Source organism: Saimiri boliviensis, chromosome 2 (assembly GCF_048565385.1).
Source record: "Saimiri boliviensis isolate mSaiBol1 chromosome 2, mSaiBol1.pri, whole genome shotgun sequence".
Taxonomy (NCBI): Eukaryota; Metazoa; Chordata; class Mammalia; order Primates; family Cebidae; genus Saimiri; species Saimiri boliviensis.
Genome location: NC_133450.1, coordinates 232,094,618 through 232,111,246, shown reverse-complemented (window position 1 = coordinate 232,111,246; position 16,629 = coordinate 232,094,618). Strand labels below are relative to the sequence as shown.

The window sequence follows — 16,629 nt, the reverse complement described above, 5'->3', positions numbered from 1 at the left end:
TAACCTGCCTTACTCAATGTCTGCTGATTTAATATTGATTACATCTAACAATACCTGCACAGCAACATCTAGACTAGTGTTTGACCAAAAACTGTTTACCATGGCCTAGCCAAATTGATACATTGCAGTGCCCATTAGCAGTACCATTGGCTGAGGGTTGAGAAAAATATTACATGTCAGCTCATTTAAAATACATTTACTACATGTCTAAAGCAGTATTTAATAAGTGACATGTGTGTGTTTGTGTATCTTTACAAACAGACAATTTTTAGTAAAGTAGGTACATGTGTAAGAATCAAGAGAAGCCAAAGCTACCGGGAATGAATAAGGTTTTTAAATTGAGTGACACTGATATTTAATATAAGAATGACTTTAAAATAAAGAATTTATGTAGTGAAATACAACTTCTTCCTTGATTGTTTTAATCAAACAGAATGAGAAGAAATGAGCTGCTCTAAAGATAAGAGCTATTGGGATTAGATTAATAAAAGCATTTCTAGATGATGAAGTTTGAGAAAATGTTAGTAAAATCTAACAATGGATATTATATATATCAATTCATGATGCCAACAGAGAATATATTATTGTCAGTTTTTTCCTTTAATGAATGGTTTAGAATTGCAATGTGTGTCTATGTGTGTATGTGGTGTGGTATATCGATGCATACATTTTCAATGTGCTAGTGAATGGCATATTTATATTTAGAATTGTTTTTTAATATCCTCTTTCCTAGAATCTGAGGTGGTTTATTTTGATGGACAGAGTGCTCTGCTGTACAGACTTGATAAAAATTCTTTAAAATCAATAAGGGACATTATTTCTTTGAAATTTAAAGCCATGCAGAGCAATGGAATCCTACTTCACAGAGAAGGACAACATGGAAATCACATTACTCTGGAATTAATTAAAGGAAAGCTTGTCTTTTTTCTTAATTCAGGTAAAAAATGTTTGAACTTTTAAACCAGTGCTTTAAAAAACTCTGTTTACATGAAATTATATTTGTTGGTACTCAATCTTTTCACAGTTACATAAAATAGCCATATAATTTATCATCTAAACCAGAACACCTTTAAGAAATAAAAAATACACAAGTGATACTTACTCTGGGACAGTAAGTGCAAAGTAGAACTCCAATGAACAAATTTAAATGAGAGTTTAAGAGCATTACTAACAGATGCATGCAATACGTACATATCCTAAGTATGATTTCTATAAACAGCATGTGTATTGACAAACTGGGCAAGAAGATCACCATATCTGTGTTTAGTATATATATACGTGTGTGTGTGTGTGTGTGTGTGTGTGTGTGTGTGTGTGTGTATATGTACATACATATACATACACAATATATATGATTATACATGTAATCATAAAAGCAGGAATAGATTATTATAAAATTAAGAGTGCTGATAATGAGGTTCTAAGAAAGAAAATATTGGCCATTTAAATACAAATGTCATGAATAATAGAAAAAAATTAGTTACTAAGAAAGAAATTTCAACACAATGTAGAATTGAACTTAAAAAAGAAGTAAAAACAGTAAGAATTTTGTGTTCAAGAAGGGGAGAAAGTGAGAAAACAACTCTGTAAGATGGAAAGTTGGATGCAAACTGTCATGCTCAACTAAAAAATGGAAGCCATGATTTTAAACAGAAATAACTGAGTGTTTTTTTCCCTCTCCTTTAAGACAATGCTGAGCTGCCTTCCACTACGGCTCCCGTGACCCTCACCCTGGGCAGCCTGCTGGACGACCAGCACTGGCATTCCGTCCGCATCGAGCTCCTTGACACACAGGTCAACTTCACCGTGGACCAACACACTCATCATTTCCAAGCAAAGGGAGAATCCAGTTACTTGGATCTTAATTTTGAGGTTATTATAGATATATAGTGTGAGTTAAATATAACCTGAAAAACTAACTTCATAGAGAAATGCCGTTTTATAGTAATTCAGAACTATGTTGTCAAATATATAGTAATAGATATGTCTGTCTGTCTTGTTACTTTGAAACTGTTTATGCCTTCTAATAGTTCAATTTATTATTATTATTATTATTTTTTTTATTATTGGAGGTGAAGTCTTACTCTTGTCATCCAGGCTGGAGAGCAATGGCGCAATCTTAGCTCACTGCAACTTCTGTCTCCCAGGTTCAAGCGATTCTCCTGCCTCAGCCTCCTGAGTAGCTGGGATTACAGGTGCCTGCCACCATGCCCAGCTAATTTTTGTATTTTTAGTAGAGATGGGGTTTCACCATGGTGGCCAGGCTGGTCTCAAATTCCTGACCTCAGGCCATCTGCCTTTGGACTCCCAAAGTGCTGTGATTACAGGTGTAAGCCACCACGCCCGGCCATGAATTTATTTTTATAGATTATCTTTTCCGCCTTGAAAGGAAGTAAATAGTCAGTGTTAGGCTTGGGAGATCTACGAATGAAGAAGTATCAAGGCAGCAAGCAATGATATTAAATATATTTGAAATTTCATCTGGTATATTACACTTGCTGTTTGACTATGCAGATTCCTGCGAGATCTTATTTTTTTTTTTCTTGTCTTGGTACAATCCTAACCAACACAGCATTACTTAGGATAATTTTGAGAAGTTAGCAAGATATATACCAATATATTTATTAAATAACAAGAAAGTCGGATATATATAAACAATTTCCTAATATTTTTAAGGGATTAATACTTTTTTGCAACATCGCCCATATGTGTCTAAGCTACACTGTTAAATATCATCTATTCTTCCAGTCCTTCATAGGACACCTGAAAGTGCATGAAGGATCAGAACAAACCAAAACAGTTGTGATATCTACTGGCATAAGTAGCTTTGGCATACAATATTATACTGAAGATCCTAGTCCTATACCAGATTATTCATAGTTTTATTACTTTAACCATGCAATAGCAAAAGATAATATCTAATGCAGAGGTTGGCAAACTATGGGCATCAGGCCAAGTTTGGCTGTTTTTTAATGAAAAAAATAAAAGCCTGTTTTTGTCCAAAAAAGTAAGTTTTATTGGAACATTTTCTCTTTTCTTATATATTGTCTGTTGTCGTATTGGTACTGCAGTGTCAGAGTTGAGTACTGTAAAAGAGATCATGTGACCCACAAAGCCAAAAATATACTACACGGCTGAAACACTTTCGACATGGTAGAAAATGTGTGTTGACTCCTTCCTTTAAGTTTGTTCAAAACTGTCTGGTGTCAGAAATAAAGGTATTAACAGCTCCCATTATGATAGAACAGTTCATTTGGAATTAGCAAGTATGATAGAACACTTCATTTGGAAATCTAAGATAATAGGAATGGATTTGTGACAATTAGTACTATGCCTATTAATTATAAATTGCTTTAAACATGAATCAGAAAATCACTAAACAATGTTATTTATGTCCTTTGTCTTTCTAAGATCAGCTTTGGGGGAATTCCGACACCTGGAAGAGCATGGGAATTCACACATAAAAGCTTTCATGGGTGTTTAGAAAATCTTTATTATAACGGAGTGGACATTATTGAATTAGCCAAGAAACACAAACCACAGATCCTCATGATGGTAAGAAAGCTTAGCGGGAAGGAAAGAAAAAAGGACATTTTATTTTTTGCATTTAAAAATTATTCATGTGAAGTCTCCATTTCATATAATATTTTAAGAATCAGCTCTTACTTCAACAGCTGCCCATATAATATAGCAGTTTTTTTTTTTTTTTTACTGTCACCCAAGCTGGAGTGCAGTGGTGCAATCTTGGGTTACTGCAACCTCTGTTCCGGGTTCAAGTGATTCTTCTGCTTCAACCTCCCTAGTAGGTGGGACTACAGCTGTGTGCCACCACACCTGGCTAATTTTTTTTTCATTTGTTTTTGTATTTTTAGTAGAGATGGGGTTTCACCACATTGGCCAGGCTGGTCTTGAACTCCTGACCTCAGACAATACGCTCTCCTCAGCCTCCCAAAGTGCTGGGATTATAGACATGAGCCACCGTACCCAGAATAATATAGTAGTTTTTACTATGCATAAAAAGGTATAAAGTAAATATGCCTCATGAGACATAGTTATTTCATTTTTTATATGAAATAAAATAACTTCTATTTTTACATGGAAATCAGAATTCATATGTTGCATGTGTTTTGGGTATTGTTATTCTCAGGAGACCAATTATTTTGCATTGGCAATGTCTAATGACCTATTATTCCCTAATCAGCTGGAAATATTTCCAAATCAGTTAATAAATTTCTTTGAGTGTTTAAAATTTGAAATATCTAAGTTGGGAATTAAAGGGAAAGCTCATATTTAGTTGTCAGTGTATGTTAGAAGCACGTTGTGGGAATATTTATTTGTATTGTTGTAAAATGTTTTTTCCTGTTATGTGCTGGAGGAGTTGGCTCATGGGTTGCCGGACCAAAACATGCAAACACCTCTGACTCTGTCACCAGGCCCCACAATGAATACATCACTTGAGTTAGCATGAAAAAAAGGGAAAAACAGTTATGAAGCCCATGAACTTTCCAAGAAGGTAAAGAGGAAAAAAAAAAAAAAAGATAGGTGTGAAGTCTAAGTTCTACTATGAACAGTACCATGCTGAGATCATAAAAATGAAAAATACCATCAAGATACATGAAAAAGGAAACACCAAAGGGAAGAGTGATAGCAAGGCTCCACAGAGTGCGGCTGCCTTTGATAAGATTAAAAAACGAAAAGAGGAAGGAGATAAATGGAATAGCCCTCTACCTAAAGTTTATATCCATGGAGAAACTGACATAATAAGTGCTGCTCAACAGGAAAAAGAAAAAGACCTGGTTATTGAAGTTGGCTTTGTTGAAGATGCTTTACTCAGATACAAATACAAAGATGTATTTGACCAATGGGCATCAGTGTCAGGAAGCCTAATGCAACACATTCTGAACATTAAGCTATCTTTTATCTGCCAGTCCTTGGGGTTCCGAAGAATCCCTCCTCCCCACCCTAACTTTTATGGGGCTATTTCCAACGATACTGTCATTGAGGTGAATAAGAGTGAGTTAGGCTTTATGATACAAAGAGACAAGACTATTTGAGGAAAATAGACACAGGTTTTCATACCTATTTCATGTTATTCTGAATTATTGATGGTATTATTAGTTGAATATAGCCAGTAAGGAGAACCACAATTACACTGGTATCTCTGGCTTCTGGGTATCATCCTCAAGAAAACTATTTACTAATTACATTGAATGAGGTTATTAAAATGTGTAAGTTTCACATGAATACAAACAAAAGACAGTTTATTCCAAATTGTGCATATGGATATATAATGTTAATTATGGGAATTCAATTTTGAGAATAACTACAATTTTTTTTTTTTTTTTGAGACGGAGTTTCACTCTTGTTACCCAGGCTGGAGTGCAATGGCACCATCTCGGCTCACTGCAACCTCCGCCTCCTGGGTTCAGGCAATTCTCCTGCCTCAGCCTCCTGAGTAGCTGGGATTACAGGCATGCGCCACCATGCCCAGCTAATTTTCAGCATTTTTTTTTTAGTAGAGACGGGGTTGCACCAGGTTGACCAGGATGGTCTCGATCTCTTTACCTCGTGATCCACCCGCCTCAGCCTCCCAAAGTGCTGGGATTACAGGCTTGAGCCACCGCGCCCGGCTCAAGAATAACTACAATTTTATGTGTCCTGTATAAAAATAGGAAAATAGTAGTTCCAATATATAAAAGGAAAACATTAAAAATATATTTTGTTGGCAAAATCAGTTGCCAGAATTCATTCAGTTAACTAAGCACTCCTCTGTGGCAAGAAGCCCTGCTTCTCTGTTCTAGCAGCCAGCTGCCCATCTAAATGACAAGGTCAAGAAATATGCAGCTGATGAAAAGATTAAAAACATGTAATAGTCCAGTGATTAAATGTGTACTACGGATCAGTGCCAATTACTTGTAAGCTTTTGGTATTTAATTTGTTATGGCAAACGTTTGCTTTTTTAAATTTTCTTCCACAAATGTTTTCTTGTAATGAAAACTATTTCCCATTCAGCAGAGTTACAAAAATAGTAAGAAATGTTCTGATTGATATATACAGTTATAATGTGTATTAAAGATTCGTATAAAATAACTGAATTATATCTAAAGTATGTTGTGACAGAATTTTTTTATTTTATTTTTTTTTTTAAGAGATGGGGTCTCACTGTTGCCCAGGCTGGAGTGCAGTGGCTATTCACAGGCGTGATCCCACTACTGATCAGCACGGGAGTTTTGACTTGCTCTGTTTCCGACGTGGGCCGGTTCACCCCTCCTTAGGCAACCTGGTGGTCCCCCGCTCCTGGGAGGTCACCATATTGATGCCAAATTTAGTGAGGACACCCGATCGGCATAGTGCACTACAGCCCAGAACTCCTGGGCTCAAGCAATCCTCCCGCCTCAGCCTCCCGAGTAGCTGGGACTACAGGCACGTGCCACTGCACCCAGCAATTTTTTTAAAAATATGATTCAGTCTTGAAAGTTGTTTTACCCCTGGATCAGTGTGGTTCTTAAACTTGGCTTTATCTTGGAGTCACCAGAGGAGATTAAAAAGATATCCTTACCTGGATCCACCCCCAGAGACTGGGATTTTAATTGGTCTGCATCTGGATTTTAAGAGCCTTTCTGGTGACTCAACTGCTGAACTAGGTTTGAGAGCCACTACCCCAGACTGTCTTGCTCTAGTAACATTCTTTTTCTAAAATAGTATATAGTATATTAGTAGAAATAAATCCATGGAAATCTAAGTAAAATCAGAATTGCTGGGGGTTTTCTCTGGAACTGAAATTACTATGTGTGAATAATGCCCAATAATTTCTTATTCCTTCCACTAGCCAAACAAAACAAAACAAAACAAAATTTAAAAACCCAGTAAGATGGTACTTGACTTAGCAAATATTAAAACATTCTAAAAGCTGCTATACTAGAATCATTATAGTAGTGGATAGGAATAGAGAAGTCAGTAGAACAAAGTAGAGATCCCAGAAAGATCCCAGTTTATGTGCAAAGTTATTATTAGTAACAAGGAATATGGTTCAATTCAATGGAACAGGGATGAATTATTTCAGAAATTTTGCCAGAACAAACAAGTGTCCATAAGGCAGAAAATAAGCATGATCACTGTCTTATACACAATAATAATATGTAAATTAAGGAGGATGAGAAACAAACAGCAACAACCTTAGAAGAAAATCTACGAGATTGTACGTAGGACCTAGGGTAGTATGAAACTTTCCTAACAAAGACTAGACGCTCAGAAGCTGTAAAATACAATATAGACATAATTGACTGTATAAGAATCAATGTTTTCATGCTAAAAATACTGAATACAAACATTGTATATAGCTATTAGATCTGAAAAACATTTGGAAGGCTGTCAAATATAATTTTCCAGTAGCTAAAAATATGATCCATACAGATATTAAATACGCATGTGTCAAAGATTTAGTCAATTTATTCATTAATGAGGAAACCAATAAAATAGTAAGCTGGCTCAAAGGAGATTTTCAGGATTGTGTAGGGAAGAGCAAATGTTGCTCAGGAAAACGACTGAGTATGAAAATGTCCTATTATTTGCTGTATCCTCAGGCCTAGCACAGGGCTGGAAAATAGCTGGCATAGATTAAACTCCTGTTGAACTAAAATTATATTGAAACTCCTTTACTAATGCTGAGAAGTAGAGAAATGGAGAATTTCTCTCTCTCTCTCTCTCTCTCTCTCTCTCTCTCTCTCTCTCTCTCTGTCTGTGACACACACACACACACACACACACACACACACACACACACACAAAGCCACATGGATGTCTGCCCAATCATAATACTACTTATGTTGAAAGAGAAGATAAATGGCATAGATTTCAGCTTTAGCAGGCAGACTGATTTATAAAATCCTGATTGATAAAATGCCTTGTAAGTCTTTGTATGTACAGTCTGTCCTTAACTAGATAGAAGCACCATCCCTAAGGCTGCTCAACATGCTCTTCTGTTTTATTTATAGGGAAATGTGTCCTTCTCATGTCCACAGTCACAGACTGTCCCTGTGACTTTTCTGAGCTCCAGGAGTTACCTGGCTCTGCCTGGCAACTCTGGGGAGGACACAGTGTCTATCACTTTTCAATTTCGAACATGGAACAGAGCAGGACATTTGCTTTTCGGCAAACTTCGACGTGATTCAGGGAGTTTCGTCCTCTTTCTTAAGGATGGCAAGCTGAAACTGAGTCTCTTCCAGCTGGGACAGTCACCAAGGAATGTCACAGCAGGTAACATGTTTTCCCATAAACCTGACAGATGCCCACATGGAGATCATTTGGTAATTAGTTGAGTGAGGCAGTGAGACGCTCGATGCCCCCACTAGAGGAATGGATAGCTGTTTCCTTCTAGACTGTTCGGTATGGCACACATAGCTGTCACTAAAGTGTTCTTTTGACCAAAATGACTATATGTGAGAAATAAGAAATACATATTTCTGCAGACATACATCCCCCATATACAAGGAAAATATGTAATACCTTTAAGTTCTATTTCCTGACAAACGTATACCAGCCTCCATTCCAAAGTAAGACCTCGTGGAACAGGCAACACCCAGAGGCATGTTCCCCTCCTGTCCTCACTTCTTTCCCTTCTCCGACCCGCCTCTCCTCTTAGGGTCTGAGCATAAATACTCTATACACAGAAGGCAATTGATAACTATCACCTTATAGTGAAGGATGCTAGCAAATACCAAGAGTTATTCTTTTGTTGATGGCTGATTAGTTTTCTGGGGTAGCCAGGCACCTGGGAAGAATCTCAGCTCCTCCACTTACTGCCCTTCTGAAATGCAAATCACCAAGCTCCTAAGCCTAGCTGTTTTCACTTGTGAAATGGTAAACCTCAGATCTCCTTTGCAGGGAGAACAATAGGAAGGAAGTCTGATTTTATTAGCACAATGCCCACCGCCCCCCCCCCCCAACAGGCCCTCTCGTCCCCACTCCTCATCAGAGCCTGTTTTTGTTAGGCAAATGCTTTGTCATCCCTGCTAGGTTAGGGCCTCACATCCATGAGGCCAAACTGAGTAACAATAGATGGGAACTAATCTCAGGTGCAGTGAGATGTGGACAACTTTGTTAACTACAGAGCTGCTGGATTTTGATGATTGGATTTGCACATGGGAAGAGCACTGGGTCCTAATATCGTGCCTAAATTGGCATTAGAACCAAACCGGGTCTTAAAAAGAAAAAAAAAAAAAGATAGTGTAATCTAAGAAAGAAGAAGGCACAGAGGAAGAGACTGACTTCCACTTGAAAGCAGGGGATTATCATACTCAAAAAGAGATTCCTTTTGGCTGGTAGAATCTGTGTCCACATCACACAGGTGTTTTATGGGAGATAAAACAGTTATTCAGAGGGGATATATATGTTTTATCTTTTAGAAATGCAAACCTATTTTCCATTTACTCACAAATAAGATTTTTTCCAAAAGAGGTTAAAATCATGATCCCCACAAGATACAAAATGAACATATGTCAGAGATTTTCTTTAACTCATTAATTAATGAGAGAACCAGGGTTAAGGAAATAAAGATAAAATTACCTACCAACATAGTGAATCAGTTTCACAAGGTAGAAAAGAAACAGTCTTCTCATGAAGTATTAAACCAGACTGTGATGCATATTTCAGGCAATCGCTAATTGAAAGACAAAGAAATATCCATTTATGTAGCCAGGCAGATATGCCCCATTACATACATGTTCTAAAGAAAAAGGACAACTTGTATTCAAGTAAGAGGACTTGACAGTGCTATTTACTACACATAACCCATCTTAAATTCATCTGGTAATCGGGGAACCACAATCCCTATGCAAAGGAAAACCAAAGTCCTTCATATCTGTTTGACAAGAGGGTAGTTACAAATTGGAGCCAGGCACCTAAGTTCAACTACCACAGAGACAGAGAGAGGAGAGCCCTACCTTTCTTGATGTCTACATTTCAAAGAAATACCTCCAAGGTCCTCAAGAAAAACACTCCTGGAAACAAGAAAGAGGCTAAATAAGTTTTGTTTTATTTTTTAAGATTTTAAAGATTTATAGCTACAAGTTTTCTAAAAGAAATGCCCTAAGAAAAACAGTGAGTGAAAGTGTGTATCCCTTTTAGCACTAAGAAAGTTTGTGTTTGTTTGTTTTGGTTTGTGTTTCCCCTTACCCCAGTAAGGTCAGTTTAAAGAAGTACCACACATTTATAGTCAGAAAAGAAATGTCGAGATGAAATTACAAGCAGATGCAAACCTAGCAGAACTTGTCAGTATTCACAGGAAAAGGCAGAACCCTTCCCTGCACACACTGCATCTCTATGGACAAGCATTATTTGCATTATTATCCATGTTCTGCAAGTTAGCTTCTGTCACTACGCAGCTGGAGCATAATCTAGTCAAAGATTATGGTTTACAATCCATATCAGCTAATCTTTCCATTGAAAAGATACCCAGTAATCTCTTTCACCCATTTCAAAGACCGCCTTTAATTTTTTTCCTACAGTAGTTGGTTCAGTTTTACTGCTGATGAGTTGCATATATTCTGGATTCAGTGAAGTGCTGAGCAAGCACTTTCTCCAGTTCTGGGTTGCACAATAACTAGAATTAAATATAATTAAATTTCTTAAATCTCATCAGGATTTTGCTTTAGCTCATGGCTTTGCGAGTGTGATATTTTGCCTCTGCATTTAAAATGTTGTAGTTGTTAACAAGAGATCATCTTCATACTCAAGTGTATTTAAAATAACATCTATATGGTGAGCAGGTAATTTAATAACATCATTAAAATATTTCTAGATTCTACTGTATCTGATTTTCTTGGGCATCAGCTATGGCCAAAGGCCAAATACAACCTAATAGAAAATAAAAAGAAAACAAATTTGGGTGATAGACTTGAAAAGAGTTATATAAAGATCTGCTTTTATTTGTCAAAAGATATTCTTAAAGAGGGCACTTTTTGCAATTATAAAAAGAACATGTCAAAGATTTTGTTTGACTCATTAGTTTATGAAGGAATCAGTAAAGTGTTAACAATAGGTTCAAAGAATCAAAATATATAAGCAGTAAAGCTGCAATGATTGTGCATATAATGTAAAACTAGCTTATTCCATGGGATGGGGTAGAGGAACCAGGAAGGTCAATTGTATTTCTACCAGCCAAAATTCATTTTCATGTCTATGGACAGTAATAATTTGCCTGATTTCAATTTTCTACAATTCACAGGGTGGTAAAAGAATTCAAAGAAGGTAAAAGGCATCCTGACCTGCAGAATCATACAATCCTTGAGATTGTATGTAGACAATGCCTAGTTTTACATTAAAGACATCCAGAATCTTGGTTGATTTTAAAGTATAATTTATTTCCTTATACATTGTTATTAATTCTGTTTCTGTTTCATATATCACTGAAGGTTAAAAGGGAAAGCTAAAATATTAGTGTTAATTTATAATTTTTAAGAAGTACTACATTTGAAATGCTAATCATATACTAAATGCATGTTAGGAAGAAAAATAAATCAAGCACAGGATCATTTTAATAATTTACAGGTTTCCTAAGACTGTCAACTAAAATGTTAACTTTATAGAAAAATTCTAGTAATCTAAAGTTTATTATGATATATGTAACTTCTGAAACAGTTTTGATCTTGGTCTAATTTTAAACTTCAATGCAATGTTAATTTAATAGGCCCCATGAAGCTAATCTTATTTTTTAGCCCATTTATTGGCATGTATCTTTGACATATTACCAGTTAAAACACAGAATATCTCTAGTGATTTTAAATGCCTTAACATTGAAATTTACCATCAAAGGCAATTCATTATGTTATCAAATTATTTCACAAGATTAATTTCATAATTACTTCTAAGAATCATAAAATAATGTGGATGTGAACGTAAATATATAAAAATAGTGTACATATATATAAAGTACACTTCCAGTTCTTTTCTAAGCATTTTATCAATATTAAATGACATTTTATTTTATTTTATTTTATTTTTTGAGACAGAGTGTCACTCTTTCGCCCAGGCTGGAATGCAGTGGCATGATCTGAACTCACTGCAACCTCTGCCTCCCAGATTCAAATGATTCTGATGCCACAGCCTCCCATGTAGCTGGGACTATAAGCATATGCCACCACCCCCAGCTAATTTTTTGTATTTTTAGTAGGGATGGGGTTTTACCATGTTAGCCAGGCTGGTCTCAAACTCCTGATCTCAGGTGATCCGCCCACCTCGGCCCCTAAAGTGCTGGGATTAGGTATGAGTCACTGTGCCAAGCCAATAATAACCTTTAAAAGACAGTATAATTATATCTATAATAATAATGTGTCAATTTGGAAACACATGTATATATGTTAAAGATTTTTTTTTTTTTTTTTTTTTTTTTTTTTTTTGAGACAGAGTTTCGCTTTTGTTACCCAGGCTGGAGTGCAATGGCGCGATCTCGGCTCACCGCAACCTCCGCCTCCTGGGTTCAGGCAATTCTCCTGCCTCAGCTTCCTGAGTAGCTGGGATTACAGGCACGCGCCACCACGCCCAGCTAATTTTTTGTATTTTCAGTAGAGACGGGGTTTCACCATGTTGACCAGGATGGTCTCGATCTCTCGACCTCGTGATCCACCCGCCTCGGCCTCCCAAAGTGCTGGGATTACAGGCTTGAGCCACCGCGCCCGGCCCTATGTTAAAGATTTTAACTAATTAATGAAGAAACCAGTAAGATGTTACAAGCAGTTCAGAGGAGAATTCAAAGTATCACACATACAGGCTTATAGGAAATGCCAAAATGAAACACAGACAGATGGGAAATGGTTCAGTAAACAACTGTACCCCACCAGGCACAAGTAATTTGCATTTCTATTGACACAACTCATTTTGCATTACTATCAGTTTTCTACAATTTACAGGACTGTAAGATAGCTCAGACAGTGAAAGCAGGGTTTACCTTAATTAATGGGCGCAGTAAGCCAGACATCTAGTGATCTTCCCCCTATTTCAAATCCCGTTGCACCCCCATGTACAATTATTATGTGTCAACTTTTTCTTAAAAAAAGCCTTTCACAGTCATTCTTGGCATAATTTTTATCAACTCGCTTTCTTGATTCTTGTAAAATATTTTTGTTAGATTCAGTGAAGCAAGTAAGTTTTGCATTTGAAGATTGAAGTAAACTGTTGTTTTCATCCCATTGTACAGGCTTCTAACATATAAATTTGATAATTAAATTATAGTTACTTTAGGCACATTATCAGAATTTATTATAGTGATTCTTCAGAAAGAGTAATATTTTCATCCATGTGTTATTGTCATAACAAATGAAATTTTTAAATTAAAGATAGGTGGTTAATTTTTTTTCAGTGATACGTCAACACGTAAATACTGCTCTTCTCTGACTTATTCAGTGATCTGAAGCAAATTGTTTTCAAGTGTTAACAGAGCTCATAGACTTGTCCCTAATTTTATTTCCTCCAGGTGCTGGATTAAATGATGGGCAGTGGCACTCTGTGTCCTTATCTGCTAAGTGGAGCCATGTGAGTGTGGTGGTAGATGATGACACAGCATTTCAACCCCTGGTGGCTGTGCTTATTGATTCAGGTGACACCTATTATTTTGGAGGTAAGAGAAGGCAACTGAATCACATTGGCAGTGGAACCACGTTTCTGTTTATTGCTTTGCATCTTGAGTCTCTAGTCAAATTTAAACCGAGTTCATACTAAGAAATAATTTATCTCTAGCCATGAAATTAATATCTTTGAATTTGTAAAAAACATAAGCACCTTTAATCAGTTTTTCTTCCCAATACAAAAATAAGTATCTGCAGAGTTTCCTTGCTGTTTAAATAACTTCATATTTTCATTTAACATTAAAAGAAAATATATTTGAGATATACATAGTAAATAAGAAATAAATGGGAAACTTTCCAACATCGAATATCATAAACACATCTCTATAGCGGATAAATCCATTTATACTTCTGAGAGTTAGCTTGTAAAAACAAAACAAATCATATTGTCTAAAGTCATTGGCTTACATAAAATGTTATATATTTTAAGTCTACATCTAAATCTATACTATTGAATCATTATTAGTACACAGATCAGTTTATAAATAGATCAGTAAATTTTTTTACATAGAGGAGTAATAGGAAATATTCTGATTATGAAGTACTTTCAAAGCATTGACAAATAAAATATTGATTAATAGGAGAGAAGCATTTTAAATGAATCCAGTGTAATCAGTGTTACACTGGTGCAAAGAACTGAATGTTTGCTTCCCCGCAAGACTCATAGGTTGAAATCCTAACCCCCAAAGTGATCCTGTCAGGAGGCTTTGGAGGGTAATTAAGTCAGGAGTGTGGAGCCCTCATGAATGGAATTAGTGCCCTTATAAAAGGGCCCAAGAGAACTCCCTTGCCTTTCCTGCCATGTGAGGTTATAAGAATACTGTGGTCTATGAAGCAGACACTTCATCTGCTTTGCCTTGAACTTGGACATTCCAGCATCCAGAACTGAGAAAAACAAACATTTGTTGTATAAGCCACTTAGTTCATAGGATTCTGTTAATAGCAGCCCAAACTGACGGCAAGAACTCATACAGCTAAAGAAATGGAATCAAGTGGATCTTTTGATCTTTTGATCGTAAAGGAAGTTCAGATTTTTTTTTTTTTTTTTTTTTTTTTGAGATGGAGTCTTGCTCTCTTGCCCAGGCTGGAGTACAGTGGCATAATCTCAGCTTACTGTAACCTCTGCCTCCCAAGTTCAAGTGATTCTCCTGCCTCAGCCTCCCGAGTGGCTGAGACCAGGCACGTCCCACCACGACCGGCTAATTTTTTTGTGTTTTTAGTAGAGATGGGGTTTCACCGTATTAGCCAGGATAGTCTTGATCTCCTGACAACATGTTTCACCTGCCTTGGCTTCCCAAAGTGCTGAGATTGCCAAGCATTTTTTTTTAAATTAAAAGAAGTGCTAGGAATAACAGCAAAACCCTGCTATGTATTCTACAATGCTCCTATGAGTCCTAGGCTTATATATCTGAAAGCCACAGTTAAGAGAAACAGTCGTGAGAAAACATGTCATATGGGGGCATGAATACCTGTACATTAAAGCATTCTGTTATCATCCCAGTTTTCAACTAGGTAAGAAATTCCATGCTGGACATAGATACAGAAAGCCACTTTTCACTGTACCTAAACACTGAGGTGTTACTGAGGTAACTTAATTACTTGTAATTCTTACTAGAAAGGTAAATATATTCAGCCTTTCTCAGTAATAAAAATTGTGTGTAAACACAAATGTAGATCTAGTAATAGAAGACTTGTTATATACATGCACTCCTATACATCTGTTCTACCTCATGAGTATTTGTGGTGTTTCACATGGAATATGTACTTTTCCAAATGTACAGCCACAGACATTCAAAGACTTCACTGAGCTGTCCTCTGGTACACAGTGTGTATTTTTTTTTTTTTTTTTGAGACGGAGTTTCGCTCTTGTTACCGAGGCTGGAGTGCAATGGCGCGATCTCGGCTCACCGCAACCTCCGCCTCCTGGGTTCAGGCAATTCTCCTGCCTCAGCCTCCTGAGTAGCTGGGATTACAGGCACGCGCCACCATGCCCAGCTATTTTTTTTTGTATTTTTAGTAGAGACGGGGTTTCACTATGTTGACCAAGATGGTCTCGATCTCTTGACCTTGTGATCCACCCGCCTCGGCCTCCCAAAGTGCTGGGATTACAGGCTTGAGCCACCGCGCCCGGCCGGCCACAGTGTGTATTTAAAGTGTTAAAGAAAATTAAAATGACCTGAGGAATCTCTGACCTTTTAAGTGGTGTTAACTTTGCTTGATTTGCCAATATAAGCAAAACTGAAGTTGGGCTATGTCTTGTAAATGCCTCAAAAAAAAAAAAAAAGTCAAACTTGAGGCCAACCAATTAGAAGCCACCAATTAACTTATATAACTAGAGACTTTCCAGCAGGATCAACCAAGTAAGGCAATTGTATAACTACAACTAGTCAAAAATTTGCTTCTATATTTACCTCACCCAAGATGTCCCTCTTTGTTCCCTCGAAAGGGTCCCTGAACCAGTTCCCATTTGAAGCTGCACCATTCATGAATCACTCTTAGCTCAAATAATCTTTTGTGCCTCCATTTACCTTTTATTAATGTACACATTTATATCTCTAGTTGGATGCTTTTTTCCTCTAAGCAGACACAAAGTAAACCTGAAGAGCCTAAGATTTTTAAAATTTCAAGAAGCTAATGCCTTGATTTCTCTTGAATGGATGATAACATGAGGAGTCCTCAGAAAAATGCAGCTGTAGCTTACGGAATAATCATCTAAGGTTCTTAGTGATCTGAGAAATGTCATGTGCTGAGGAAGATGCCAAATTAAGGGTTTCCAAGTATGAGTATCAAGATACCTCTTACACCTGCTCTCAGCCATATGTGGTATAGACAATTATCACTAACGAAATTTTTCCAGACCAAGTAGAAAAAAACAATAAACATAACAGAGATTTTTTTTTTAACTAGGATGGGACTAAACTCTGTCCCTCCTTTAGGATGAGGGCTAAAATCTCTATGACCAAAACAGATAACAGAGTTGGATCCACATTACTTCATTTTCACAACTTCT

General features: G+C 36.7%; 1 protein-coding gene across 1 annotated transcript in view; it reads left to right on the top strand.

Moving 5' to 3' along the window:
• Positions 1-16,629, top strand: part of LOC101042863 (contactin-associated protein-like 3) — a 229,892-nt gene that overhangs the window by 127,441 nt on the left and 85,822 nt on the right. Inside the window, 5 exon segments of the mRNA XM_039475023.2 lie at positions 734-937; positions 1,688-1,872; positions 3,412-3,555; positions 7,995-8,256; positions 13,469-13,612. Coding sequence (XP_039330957.1) covers positions 734-937; positions 1,688-1,872; positions 3,412-3,555; positions 7,995-8,256; positions 13,469-13,612 — 939 coding nt within the window.